This window comes from Dryobates pubescens, chromosome 6 (genome assembly GCF_014839835.1).
Source record: "Dryobates pubescens isolate bDryPub1 chromosome 6, bDryPub1.pri, whole genome shotgun sequence".
NCBI classification, from domain to species: domain Eukaryota; kingdom Metazoa; phylum Chordata; class Aves; order Piciformes; family Picidae; genus Dryobates; species Dryobates pubescens.
In genome coordinates this window covers 23528249-23542172 of record NC_071617.1, presented here as the reverse complement: position 1 = coordinate 23542172, position 13924 = coordinate 23528249, and the positions used below count along the sequence as shown (strand labels likewise).

Genomic DNA, 13924 nt, shown 5'->3' with positions numbered 1-13924 from the left:
TCTCCCTTTGGTGATTTTGGCTCTCTATGATTGTCCCTGCCTCTCATTCTCCTTTGGTTACTGTTGCTCATACTTTTTTCTTCCACAGAACTGCTTCTTAGAATAATGCCATATGCTTTTGGCTACATTCTGTCCCCACTACTCCACCAATTAAAATGCAAGACATGCATTGTGGGCTGGTTATCTGGGGTTTTTGTTTTGTTGGATGACATCTGGATTGTGTTACTGAATATTCTTCTAGTATTTGTAGTCTAGCATATGTTAAAATTAATAAGGGCTAACAAGAGTTGAAAAAACTTTGAAAAAACCAAACAAATGGAATTGGCGGGCTAAACCTCTTGGTTTTGATCCAAATAACTCCTTGTTACTTTTAGGTCTGGGAAAAATGTACCTTCCCTTCTTGGCAACAAATTTAACGTATTCTAATGATTTAATTACTTGCAGTGTGCTTTGCTATATTGGGTGCTATGAAACAATAGTTGCATCACTAGAAGCATTATAAGAGAACTTTTGTAACCATAGCAGTGCATTTACTTTGGCATCCATCTAGCCTTTTAAAAGCAAAAAAACTTCCTCCCTTATCCTTTCGTATGTTGCCCTCTTGTCTTCCATCCTCAATTGATGCTGGGCTTACTGTCTTGAGTGTAGTTCAGGAGCACTGAGTTGATAAATAAGAGAAGAAATAAACAATGTAATTTTACTTTCTCCCTGCAGAGTTGACCCCTGAGGAGAAGGCTTTGAGGATTGCCAAAGCTATGCGCAAGCAGTCATCAGAGCTAAAAGAGAGATGGGAAAACCTGAATGCCAGTGCCAGTATCTGGCAGAAGCAAGTGGACAAAGCATTGGAAAAACTGAAAGACCTGCAGTGTGCTATGGATGACCTTGATGCTGACTTGAAGGAGGCAGAGAATGTCAGAAATGGATGGAAACCTGTGGGAGACCTGCTCATAGATTCATTACCAGATCACATTGAGAAAACTACAGTAAGTGTGGAGCTCCTCTGTGAGAGTCATTCCCTTCCATTCTGCTACCCCTAGTCATGTTAGATATGTATACCTAAGCTCTCGTGCACATTTTATAGAGCTCTTTAAAGATAAATCTGAGTTCTCAAAGTCCAGTGCTTTACCATGCTTGTTGTGCCAGCTGTGATTGCATAAACATGTGATCAGCAAGCTACAGATGTGTACAGAATATAGCATTCATTAAATGGAAAAAAAATATTCTAGGATTTAAATACTTTCCTCCTACAAATATTGTCTAATGCATAGTTAGGCTACAGATGTGTTTGGAGCTTTGCCCAGGCACTGGAGTTATGAGTGAACTGAGTCAGTTTTCATCCTGGCATTTGACCGTAGGCTCTCCTTCCTTTTGGTTTGTGAGCTGTCAGATCTATTTGGCTATCAGATACAACTTTCTTCTTAGAAAAAACATTTAGAGCTCTTCCAGTCATATAGAAGTGTATATATAGTTTTAAATTCTGTTCCTTTCACATGCTTCAAAAATCTGTTACTTATTTTAGCTTGTGTGAAAGTTTGTATTTGCTTTTTTACTTCAGCCTGGCTTCTCTGTGATTCTGTGATGAAAGTCAAGAACAAATGCTACCATATAATGTTCTCATGGGCACATGAGTTCTTGCAGCCAGAGTTCTAGGCCAACCAAGCAGTGCCCAGCACCCCAAGGCATGGCTGTTCATGATGGGCAGTAGTCATCCCCTGCTTAAGCTGCATGGCTTGGGTGATGATCCAGTAACACAGAGTTTCCCAAAGAAGGAATACCTTCTAACAGCTAATGTTCTTCAGGAAGGCTGACTGAAAGTGCTTGAATAGCACTGATTCCAGGAGACCCTGTGAATGTGCATGTGTAGGTAGAGAAAATTGCTGTTTCAGGTGAATTCAGCAGTTACTACCACGCTTGTCTGACAAACACAGTTCAGGTTTTAAGTTCAAGAATAATATGGCAAAACATTAGGGGATGCTGGTGTCATGTGTCTGACCATCAGTGCCTTCAGCATAGGACACTGGTGTTAGAAGACTGAAAGGTCATTGGCCACAGCCAGTTTTGTGCAAATACTCTGTATACACACAGCCTGTGGGTTCATGAAACTAACACAGAGTTGCATTATTCCACATATGTCAATGTGAGCATCCTCATTCTCCATATTTTATTGTTACTTTCAGGTTTAATGGAATGGAGATCTTTAAAATAAAGGCAGTCAAAGCTGATTTATATCCAGAGTGATGTTGATTCTACTTCTTCCCTTTTTATATTTTGATTTAGATACTAAGGCAAGCAATGAGATGTTGATCTGAATAACTCTTTGTTCTCATGTTAAGAAATAATTTTTCATATCCTGATGGCTTTTTCAGTAAAGACAAATTTTTTTTTAGATTTTCATTGTTGTGAAAAAAAACTGAAACATCTGCTGAAGTAATAGAAGCCTGCTGGCTCTCCAGAGGCTAAACGCTTTGGTTTTTTGCCAGTAGGTTCCTCTGTTCCTGGGCCTAATGAGAGAGATTTTGAAGGGAGGCAAATAATTGAATTGTCCATAGAAGAATCTTTTTCTTTGCAGTTGTGTTTTTTTGGCTTGTTTCATCTTGTTTAGTCAAGCGGGTTTTAGGATTGAACAATTAACTGCTCACAGCAAGCAAGACATTTGATGCATCTTTTCAACTGTAACTAAAACTTGCGCCAGTTTTGTCTTAATACCATCTTTAGTTCCATTTGATTCAATAAACCTTTTTCCTTCTTTTTGTTCTTTGTAATAGTTTTACTCTCCAGTTCTAGTCAGGTAAAATGTTACACTTTTTCTTACAAATGCATCCCTTCATGCATTTCTAATTCAATAATAGTTTTTAAATTGAATTTTTGTCAGTTGCTTAATATTGGAAAACTGTAGTTACTGAAAGCATTTGTTTTTCTTAAGGGCACTTGACAGGCTGTATGCTGCTAAAGCTCCTGATAGAGCATTGCAAATTTGTTTTTTGAAAGAAAAAGCTCTATCGCCATATGGTACCAATAAAAATCTTACTTAAGGTGCTTTAAGGGCACAGGTTTGAAGAGTGTAAACTTCCTTTGCAGGAGAAGTGAGCTGCGTACAGTTGTTTAGCATAAGCTGCCATGTTGGGCAAGTCAGCAGTGCGTTGAGTTTACAGAGGCTTCTGTGTGACTCAGGTCTCCATTGAACATAAATGTATGCTTCTTACTTTTTTAGGCTTTTAGAGAAGAAATTGCTCCTATCAACTTGAAAGTTAAAGCAGTGAATGATTTGTCAAGTCAACTTTCTCCACTTGACCTTTATCCGTCATTAAAGATGTCTCGTCAACTGGATGATCTTAACATGCGGTGGAAACTTTTACAGGTATTCTTTTGAACGTATGCAGTAGGGGAGAAGGGTGCTTCATAATTTCTTTTGTTCTCAAAAGATGTATTATTATGATTTGTTCGTTATTTCTTAATTTAAGATGTTACTTTAGTGGTACCAAAGCAGCAGAAGGAGCTGTCTCTCCTTCTGTGACCTAAAAAGTCTCTTCTCCCAGGCAACCAGTACCAGAACAAGAGGATATAGTCTCAGGCTGCACCAGGGGAGGTTTAGGCTGGAGGTTAGGAGGAAGTTTTACACAGAGAGAGTGATTGCCCACTGGAATGGGCTGCCCGAGGAGGTGGTGGGATCGCCGTCACTGGGGGTGTTCAGGGCGAGGCTTGACAGGATGCTTGGTTGCATGGTTTAGTTGATTAGGTGGTGTTGGATGATGGGTTGGACACGATGATCTTGAAGATCTCTTCCAACCTGGTTTATTCTATTCTATTCTTAAAGTTTTTTTCTTCCAAGCTGTGTCTGCAATTTACTCACTCAGGAGACCACATTAACCTCTGGAGACTAGTGGGAACTATTGCTGCATACTTTTTTTGTGTGTCTTACAGCAGTATGCTTACTGCGTAAGTAGTTGTCACTGAAAACCAGTATGCACATTTCTGTTGTGTTTCCAACTCCTGTGAAAGCTGTTTTATTTTGATTTTGAATGTGCAGTTTTCTGCGTGGAATTTCACTTGAAGTGACTTAAGTATTCGTAGAACTGTAATAAGATGTGAGCAATAGCACATTTAGATTTATGAAACAGGAGAGAGATTCATATTGCTTGCTTAAGGTTATTGTGCTTAAATGGTCTGAGAAAGGTAAATCAGCTTGCCTGATTACAGTTTAAACTCATGGATAGTTTCACAGTGAATAGTTTAATGAAGTTTCTTACATCAGATAAAGTTTGTTTATAATTTTTTGCACTTTCTCACTCTTTAGTAGGAAATATTTGCTGTGAGTCAATGGCTATTTCTTTGACTGGCTTTTAAGAATTATAGTACGTGTTTGAAAGACTTGGGGAAGAATCAGAGGAACTGTTGCCTCTCTAGCTGGGGGTAGTGGAACTGAATTTTCAAAACCTGGTCTAGCCATTTGTGAGAAGAAAATTACATCAGTCCTTCCCTTTCCTAATGTAATTTGGTAGTGATTGTTTGGGTTTTGTTTGTTCGTTGCTTGGTTTGGGGTTGGGCTTTTCTGTTGTAGTTTGCCGGGGGTGTGTGTGTGTGTTTGTATACCCTCTCAACCAAGCAGCTAAAGTGCTGCTGGTTGTGCCTATGTAGTTTCAGTTAACAAACCATAGGAGAGTCATGTCAACCAGTGATATTTTCCAAAATTGTTCTCTGATAGAAAAGCAGCTGTGAGATCAATACAGTCAAAGTGAGACCTGCTGACTAGGGAACAACAGAAGGGTTGGGAGGAGGTTGGAAACATCAGTGGTTGGCTATAGTTGTTGTGAAACAGCTATTGTTTATTATTGATCTGCAGGACACACAGGAGAACACTGCAAGATATGAGCATGACTTTCATCAAGAATATTAAAGAAAAAACAGTAGCCTTGGGTATCTGGATGACAAATAAGTGTTATGACACAGACTAATTTATATAACTAAAAATGAATGCAAGCAAGTGTTTTTATTATCATGGCCCTGGTGTTACAAGATAAATGCAATATAAATCTTGTTTATGTGTAGGTGTCCGTAGAGGATCGCCTTAAACAGTTACAGGAGGCACACCGAGATTTTGGGCCTGCATCACAGCACTTTCTCTCCAGTAAGTTTTAATATATGCATATGAGATACAACAGCTTGTTGAAACAGTGACTGCTCTTTATTCCAGGCTTCCCTATGGCTTGAGTTTCAGGAAATTCCTCTTCCATGTTGTTATCTATCTCCCTCATCTTCATAACTCCACTGAGATTCTCACTGTCATTCTTCCTTTGGGAATCACTGCAATAACTTGCCAAGTTATGGTTGCCCTGCTGGTTGCTTTAATTTTTGTCCTCTCTTTGCTGCAAGGTCTGACCTGTTGCTGTTCCAGACTCTTTGTGTTTATAACTGCTGCTTCCCATTCCCTGCTACCTCTTTTCTCAGTTTCCTTTTACTTCTGTGCTCTCTGGGATAACACATAGGAAGAGCTGCTTGGGTTTTTAGTTTTTTTTTTATTAAAGACATCATGTCATACATTCCTGAACTTCAAATAAAGGAGGTGGGGAAAGCAAACCTGCATGGCTTTCTGTTGAGACCTATTCCTATATCTTCTATTCATGGAAATTTTGAGAGATGTAAGCCTACAGTCTTCTATATGCTGAGACAGATAAGGTGTTACAGACATAAGTTGTGATAACAAGATCCATGCTGATTTGCTGACATTCTAGCCTATCTGCCATCACCACAGCTCATGATACAAAGTGTTAGTTCAATTGGCTCTCTGTTCTTTAACTGAAGGTTTCAATAATGACGGTGAAATTATTGCAAGAGTTGAGACGTTAACACTAAAATGAGCAGCAGGTTCTCAAGTGCTCTATGTCCCTGTCCAGTTAAACAGCTAGTACAATTTAAAACAAGCCTTGATTTCTTCTTCAGTTCTGTGACAAGTGTGTTCGTTCTTTAAACTAACAACTAGTTTTGCAGTAAGCTTCATGTTAAACAAGATGCAGTATATTTAAATATTACAGCTGTTATGCAAAATAACAATTCCTGGAGCCACTTTGTCCTTTTTTTGTTTTACATTAACAGAGCAAGCAAGCTGCTTTCAAAGTATGATTTTTTGGGGGGTATTTTTTGAAGTTTGTTGGGTTTGATTTTTGTGTTTGGGTGGGGGATTTTGTATGGTTGGGCTTCTGTAAAACCATTTATAAGTATTATACAGTGTTACCACAGCGGTTTTGTAGCCCTTCCAATCTCAGTCTTGTAACCTTGACCCTGACAGTACATCTATATAATAATTTTCTAAAAAGAATATAAACAGAGTGGTAGCTTTGGCATTGTTGGAAAGCACAAGATGTACTGTTTGGGAGAGGAATAAGGCTAGTTTGTGTAATTAAAGCAGACTAGGAAGCAAAACAGAGAAGATGCAGATTTTCCTACACTAGCTGGTCTGAGAAGTTTACTTTACTCCTGTGTCATTTTTAAGGCTTTTTGCTGGACCAGTGCAAATGTTCAGATGAGTGATCTGGGGTTGGGGGGGGGTGGGGGAGAATCTTTGAAGAAGTCCACATATAAAACAAGGAAGCCTGCCAGGCAAGGGTGGCAGATTAGTTTGCCTTAAGCTGCATCATTTCCTTGATTTTGGTTATAGTATGCCATAACAAATAATTGCCTTCACAAGACTGAATGGAGAACTAGCTTGGTAATTGGACAAAACATCCATAGAATTGTAGAATGTGCTGAGTTGGAAGGGACCTCTAAAGGTCATCTAATCCAACCACCCTGCAATAAATAAGAACATCCCCTACTAGATGAGGTTGTTTAGAGCCCCATCACATCTGACCTTGAATGTCTCCAGGGATGTGGCCTCTACCTCCTCCCTGGGCCACCTGTGCCAGTGTGCCACCATTCTCATAGTAAAGAACTTCTTCCTAATGTCCAGTCTAAATCTACCCTTCACTAGTTTAGAACCATCACTCCCTGTCCATTGCTACATGTCTTTGTAAACAATTCCTTCCCAGCTTTCTTGTAGGCCTTCTTCAGTCCACAGAGACTGCACTGTGTCATCAGCATGCCTCACCCTTGCTTAGGGCATCTTCTACAGGCTTATTTGGAGCACTTGATTTACATTATATACAAAAGACAAGAAGGGAAAGTTTCCAGAAAGCGTGTTGGTAGATACCACAAACAGCTGTAGCCAAGTACCAGTTCTGAAAAACTAAATAGTATGCAGTTATCCATTTAAACTAATTGTTAAAGAACCTTCTTCCCTGGGCAAAAAAAACTTATTTAAAAACCAAACCAAACCAAACCAACCAACCAACCAAAACAAACCAAAAAAACCCCCTAACACTGAAACTCTTTTAAAAGCTTGAGCTGGACAGATTTACAGAACTTTATACCTACAACTTTATATAAGGTCTATTAAATGAAAGTCAGAGACAGTAACTTCAAAAGGAAAGTAATTAAAAAATGATTGAATCTGGAAAAATGAAGAGTTTGTCCTGACAGGTTGAAATAGTGCATATTCTAAATCCAATTTTTCAAACCTTCTTAGATCCTAAAATGACTTTTAACTGTGAGGAACAAGTAGAGCAGTAGTCTTGAAGGAAATAATCGCAAACTCCTAAAACTGAGATTATGATATATATGTCTCCTGCAAATCTTTCTCTCCACAGCTGCACTCCAGTATTAGAGGGGAGGTTTTCATCTGTTTTCATTTGACAGTGGCTATTTTAAATTTACCTCACCTACCTGTTACTTTTCCTCCAAATTGTAACAAGAGACCATAGCTTGCCATTACACCATTGTCAACTGACTAGCTCCCAGATGTCATTTCATCAGTAATTTGTGCAAGCAAAACAATTATTTCTACCTGTACATCAAATTCATACAATCATAGAGTAGTCTAGGTTTGAAGGGACTTCAAAGAAATGTCTGATCCAACCTTTCATGGGAAAGGGAACCTAGATGAGATTACCTACCACCCTGGATCCAGCTATCTATAAATGCAGTGATTTAATCTCTGCAGCTGTTAGTAACATTTCTCCACTTTAAAAAAGGAGAAGGGCACAGTGCAGCATTTAATACCTGCTGTTGTAGTTTTTGGAACACCAATTACATGTATTTGTCCAGATCATTGCTAAATGCTTCAGAATATTTTTGAGACAGTATGACATTTTGCATTCCTAATATGTTTTGCAATAGGAGGCTGAAGTAAGGCAGTGTTAGTAGGCCAGTACAATATGTGATCCCTCTCTTTGCAGACCTGTTTTTCCCCTCCCATCAGTGGTAAGCAGAATTTGATTGCTCTTTATTCAGTGCTTATGAAGTGGAAAGTAAGCTACTTGCAAATTAGTACTGATCAGTAGATCAGTAAATGTTACACAGATAATACAGATAAAGATGAAGAATCCTTTTTAATCTGTTATTCTTTGCGAAAAGATTGTTTTGCTGTCTCCTGCATTTAGAAACAATTAACTTGTTTTATCTGTAAGTCATTGATTTTTCTAAGGCCCACTGTCTACTACTTGATGTGTTTCCTGTATGCTTTCTTAGAAGAATCCATGAGCATCTGTAGAGCACTGACTGCATATGTTCCCTAACAACTAGTCAGTGGCTTGTTCAAAGCAGCTCTGAGTGGTGTCCAGCTTTATTAATACCTGCAGGCCAGCTAGTGATTGCCAGAATCAATAAATACTCTGTTCAGTTTTCATTGAGAAAATGTTGGGTTTTTTTTAAAAAGAGCATGAATTTCATTTTCTAGTTTCATGCAGCAGAGACCTGGCAGAGTTTTTAGAAGGTTGTTCCCAAGAAAATAAGGGTATTAGTTTGTCTGTAATAATTAACAATTGAATTTATTTTTGTTGCTTAGTCCATATCTGTGTCAGTGCAGAATATCTATAGTCTGTCCTAGCACATAAATCATACCTAAGCAAACTGTGGCCAGATTTTCCTTCTTAGTTAGCTGACATAATTAGGATAGTAATATTGGATCCAACATAGGTGCCAAATGGTAACACTAAAGTTTAGGAAGGATGTTGACTTGCTGGAGCGTGTCCAGAAAAGGGCAACAAGGTTGGTGAGGGGCTTGGAGCACAAGCCCTATGAGGAGAGATTGAGGGAGCTGGGGTTGCTTAGCCTGGAGAGGAGGAGACTCAGGGGTGACCTTATTGCTCTCTACAACTACCTGAAGGGGGGTTGTAGTGAGGCGGAGGTTGGTCTCTTCTCCCAGGCAACCAGTACCAGAACAAGAGGACACAGTCTCAGGCTGTGTCAGGGGAGGTTTAGGCTGGAGGTTAGGAGGAAGTTTTACACAGAGAGAGTGATTGCCCACTGGAATGGGCTGCCTGAGGAGGTGGTGGGGTTGCTGTCGCTGGGGGTGTTCAGGGCGAGGCTTGACAGGATGCTTGGTTGCATGGTTTAGTTGATTGGGTAGTGTTGGATGATAGGTTGGACATGATCTCGAAGGTCTCTTCCAACCTGGTTTATTCTATTCTATTCTATTCTATTCTGGTTTGTATAATTATTTTTTCCCTTTTTTCAGTTATGAATGCATGAGAATTATTTTTTTTAGTTAACTATTTGAATATTCAACCTTTACTATGTAGATTTTTTAGCAGCAGGTTTACTGACCTCTTTATTGCAAATGTCACTTTCTTGTTTTTAAATAGCGATACCAAATTTTCTGTATTTTTTCCAGTGAATAATGTGGTTTACTTGGTTCTTGTAGTTTCCCAAATGTTATTCCAAGTTAATCTGTCTTTCAGTACATGAATGTTTCTTAAATCATAAATAATGGAATTTTGTGTGGTCCAGGAAGAGATCACAGATGTTAAAACTCTTGTGGAACAGCTGATTTTGAGCAAAGTGAGACCTGTCTCTCTCTGCAGAAACAGCAGCAGCCTATGAGGCTGAGACAGCTGATAAGTCTTTGCTGCAGTCTTGAGAAGCTTTAGGGGAAGAGGAGAGAGTTAATTAATTATTAATTTTTTTTTCTGAAGGGATATGATCTCTAAAGTGGGCCTGGATATAAGTACATTAATTCAGAGTTTCATTTCTTGAGAAAAAATGTGGACCAAAGGTGTATCTCATTCTACCAAGTTTTTTAACAGGAGTGTTAGCACCTAAGAGCAGGCACTGTCATGGAAGTGTTGGAATGTGTATACAGTATAAATTCAGCTGTTGTGGTGATCAGTTATTCCTACCTGTTCTTTCAATGTCTGCTTCTACAGTGAACCTTAGTAAAGTGAGTTTCTTCTGGGATTCAACCCTAATTAACTGGGCATGAGTCTGGTAATTTGCAGTCGGACATTATATATGTCTATATATGCGTTTCTTCAGTAAACAGCTAATTTTAAGTTGTGCAACAGGAGTCCTGTTGGCCCTGAATGCTTTTTTGCCTTTGAGGTTTAAATCTTCAGATAAGCAGAGTTATAGTGTTATGTATGATTTCATGCCTTTTGCAGCTCAGTATGCAGAAGGCTTCTTGATATATCAGATGATGATATCTATTGATGTATCAGGCTTGCATAAATTCTGCAAGGATTACTGCTGTTCGTCAAGGAGTGCAAAGATGCCTTTTAATCCCTTTTCTGTTGGTCATACAGAGTAATACTAAGTTCATTCTGTTTGAGTCCCAAACAGAAGCTAAGATTGATATTTCTGTTTTACTATTGCAGAGTTGTAATTGTAACAGAAGCATTTATTCTCAAAGCTTAAACTGATAATAATTCTGCAGAAATAGGAAAACCAGTGTCTCCATTCTCCCAGTATGGTTAGCGTGGTCAGAATTTATTATCCTTTGCTGCAGTTGAATCACCACATTTGTTTTGTTTCCATTTTAGCACCAAAGAGATGCTTTGAATCATCCTGATAGATTGCCATTCTTTTCTCCAGCTGATTTTCTAATTACTGAAAGTTGTCTGGGAAGTTTGAATTGTTCCCATTTAATTTATTGTAACCATTTTGATTGTAAAATAAATGAAATATAGTTGGATTATGATAATTATTATTGACAAATGCTTTCCAATAATTGCCTTCTCTTTATTTCCTCAGCCTCAGTACAGTTTCCGTGGCAAAGATCTGTTTCACATAACAAAGTGCCCTATTATATCAAGTAAGTTTGCTTTGTTTAATTTTTTCCTTAAGCATAACTGCTATCACCATAAGCAGGCAGAAAAGCATAGGTACTAAGCAGTGACTGGAACAGTCATCAGTATTTCTCTGCATATTTTTATGCTGCATATCTATATATTTTCATGTTTATTGCTTTGCATACTGTATAATTTAGAAATGTGTAAAAAGAACTAAAGGAAAAAACCCTAAGCAAAAATTCCATTCAAACAGATAGGAGATGGCAAAGATGCTCCAGTGTAATACAATACTGGTATTCAAACTAAGCTTGTTCTTGTGTGTGGCTCATCCAGAGTATAAGCTGTAAAGAGAAAAAGGCAGTATAAATAATTTATTTTAAAATGCAAAGTTTATAACCTATAGCAGAACAGGTGGTGAGCAGTATCTATCTGCAGAGCCATTTCATCATCTAGCGCAGAAGTCCTTCAAAATAGATACGTGTTGACTATCCTGTCATTTTCTCTACTTTATGAAAGGTTTTATAGTGATTGATGTTATAGTAAGTTTAACATTAATGTAAATATTGATAAAATTGTACCAATACCTTGGTTGCCAAGAGGAATGGTCACTTTCTCATTGCATCAGCATTTATGTGTTATTTGCCAATGCTTTTTATAGGCAGAGATTTCAGCTTTGAAAGGATAGATTTTTAGCAGAGAGATAAAAAACTTTGAGAAAGTACAGTGTATCAAAAGCCAGACCCAGAGCAGTTCATGTTAGGCTGAAAGAAATATGTACTAAAACATTACTGGTTTGAGTTTGGGAAAGGAGGTAGAGTTTTTAAGTCTGTGTGATGACTGTGAATTGGACCTGCAGATAATTCATTCTGAAAGCACATCAGTGAGGACTTTGTATTGCCTATTTCTCTGTCAGAAATCTGAGAGCCACATTTTGTGCTTCAAACAATTCATGAGTTCTTGAGAGCTTTGAAAAGCAGGCGATGGTAAATCTATGTCAATCAAACCTCTTGTCATCATTCTTGAGGTGTGATGGTTGTTTTGAAACTCTGATGAGATTCTTGAATTCTCTATACAAACATTTGTGCCTCTAATGAAAAGTTTTGCAGGAGATAACAGAAAGCTGTGACACACTGGAAAAGGGGTTCCTCTGTCAGCCCCAAGTGGAAAAGGAGAGGGCAGAGGGCAGATGTGGGGGCACACTAACTGCCTAGACTCAGCAGTGCAATTAAAATGATCACACTTATAGCAGTAATTAAAAAACCAACAACTACTGAGCTATCAAACTACAAGAGTGCAAGAGGAAAACTACCCAGAGCAGGGTAGGTTTAGATTAGACATTAGGGAGAGGTTCTTTACTGTGAGGGTGGTGAGACACTGAAATAGGTTGCCCAGAGAAGTTGGGGATGATTCATCCCTTGAAACATTTAAGACCAGGCTAGATGAGCAACCTGGTCTCCTTGGAGGATAGAGATATGATGGATAGTCCTCCCACAACAGATTCAACAGACTAAGCAAATATTTTTCACACGGATATTTAATATGCATATCCTTTCTTCATAATACTTCTCTTTTTTTAGTTTCTGGACTTCTCCTTTGCCCCACTTCAGCCAGATTCAGGTTTTGAGAGATGTTTTTTATTGTGAAAATCCTTCCAGTGTATGCACTGGGTGCACATAACTCAATGACAAGGTACCTACTGATACTATGGGCTTACTCAAAGAGTAATGTGTTAGCTGCCCTGAAGCTAGACTGGGGTATTAAGCCAATCAGGGGTGCAAAAAAACCCCCATCATCTCTCAGAACCTGCTTTAATGGTCTTGCACAGGAAGTTTGATAAAGGAGCAGAACTGCAGAGCAAGTTGTCTGAGAGTCAAGGTCTTTATAGAAGTAGAGACTACTGGTTTATTTTGAGGATGCCTTTAATGACAGATTTAACTACTACATCACAAAGAACACTTTCCCAGTAATCTTTCCCTACTTTCAACATGATACATGCTGCTGAAGCAATGTCTTGAAAAAGAACTTACATGTAGGATATATTTATTTTAAAAAGCTTATGCAGGAATAGTGAATTTCAGTAGCTCCACAGTCTGACAAGCAGAATGACCTTGACAGTTTCCTTCATTTGTTTTAGCTTTCTGATGTAAATTCCAGTGTTGGTGGCAGCATCTAAATAAAACACAGGGCTGTGAAAAATAAAGCAGGAAAGAGCTGATTCTGAACTTCATTTGCTTTGCTATGATCAGGCTGGAAAGTACTCTTAGATTTAAATATTCTCTTAAATCTTCTCTATTCCCTAATTTCAGATGGGGTTTAATGAAGAGAGGAAAACAGTACTTTTCTTAATTTTCTTTTTTTTGTACTAACCTGCTTGAATGAGGTTTCTTTTAATGTAAATCACAATATGACTAGAAAGAACAGTTGTCGTGTGTCTCAATAATTCCTGTCATTTGATATATATGATATTTAATGTCTTAAGCAAGATTGTATGTTGAGAGAGAAGGTTTAAGTTGTTCATTTTATGGAATAAGGAAGAAAAACAGCAGAACAATAAAAGTATGGTTCAATGATTAGTGGCTGAACAATGAGGTATTTTTTTAAAACAATAACTCTGCAGGGGAAAGAAATGCTAATAGAGATCAGAATCTTAATTCAGAAAAACCCCATAAACTTCTCTTAAGCAACTGTAAATGCATACCTTCATTCTGATCGCTTTTTTGTGAGTGTTCTTGAATGAGAAATGTAAAATGTTCAGGAAGTGGCATAGCTGCAGATGATGATGTAGTTCTACCTCTGTTAAGATAAGTATTTTTTAAAAATTACTACAC

The 13924-nt window shown here is 38.2% G+C and overlaps 1 protein-coding gene across 5 annotated transcripts in view; it reads left to right on the top strand.

Moving 5' to 3' along the window:
• UTRN (utrophin) overlaps window positions 1-13924 on the top strand; it is a 387861-nt gene that overhangs the window by 304406 nt on the left and 69531 nt on the right. For all 5 annotated transcript variants that reach the window (XR_008462314.1, XM_054162750.1, XM_054162746.1 and 2 more), the window contains 4 exons: window positions 715-983; window positions 3212-3358; window positions 5047-5125; window positions 11059-11119. Coding sequence is in view for 4 of the 5 variants with exons in the window: in XM_054162750.1 (XP_054018725.1) it covers window positions 715-983; window positions 3212-3358; window positions 5047-5125; window positions 11059-11119 (556 nt within the window). In the remaining variant the exon portion in view is untranslated. The remainder of the gene's footprint in view (window positions 1-714; window positions 984-3211; window positions 3359-5046; window positions 5126-11058; window positions 11120-13924) is intronic.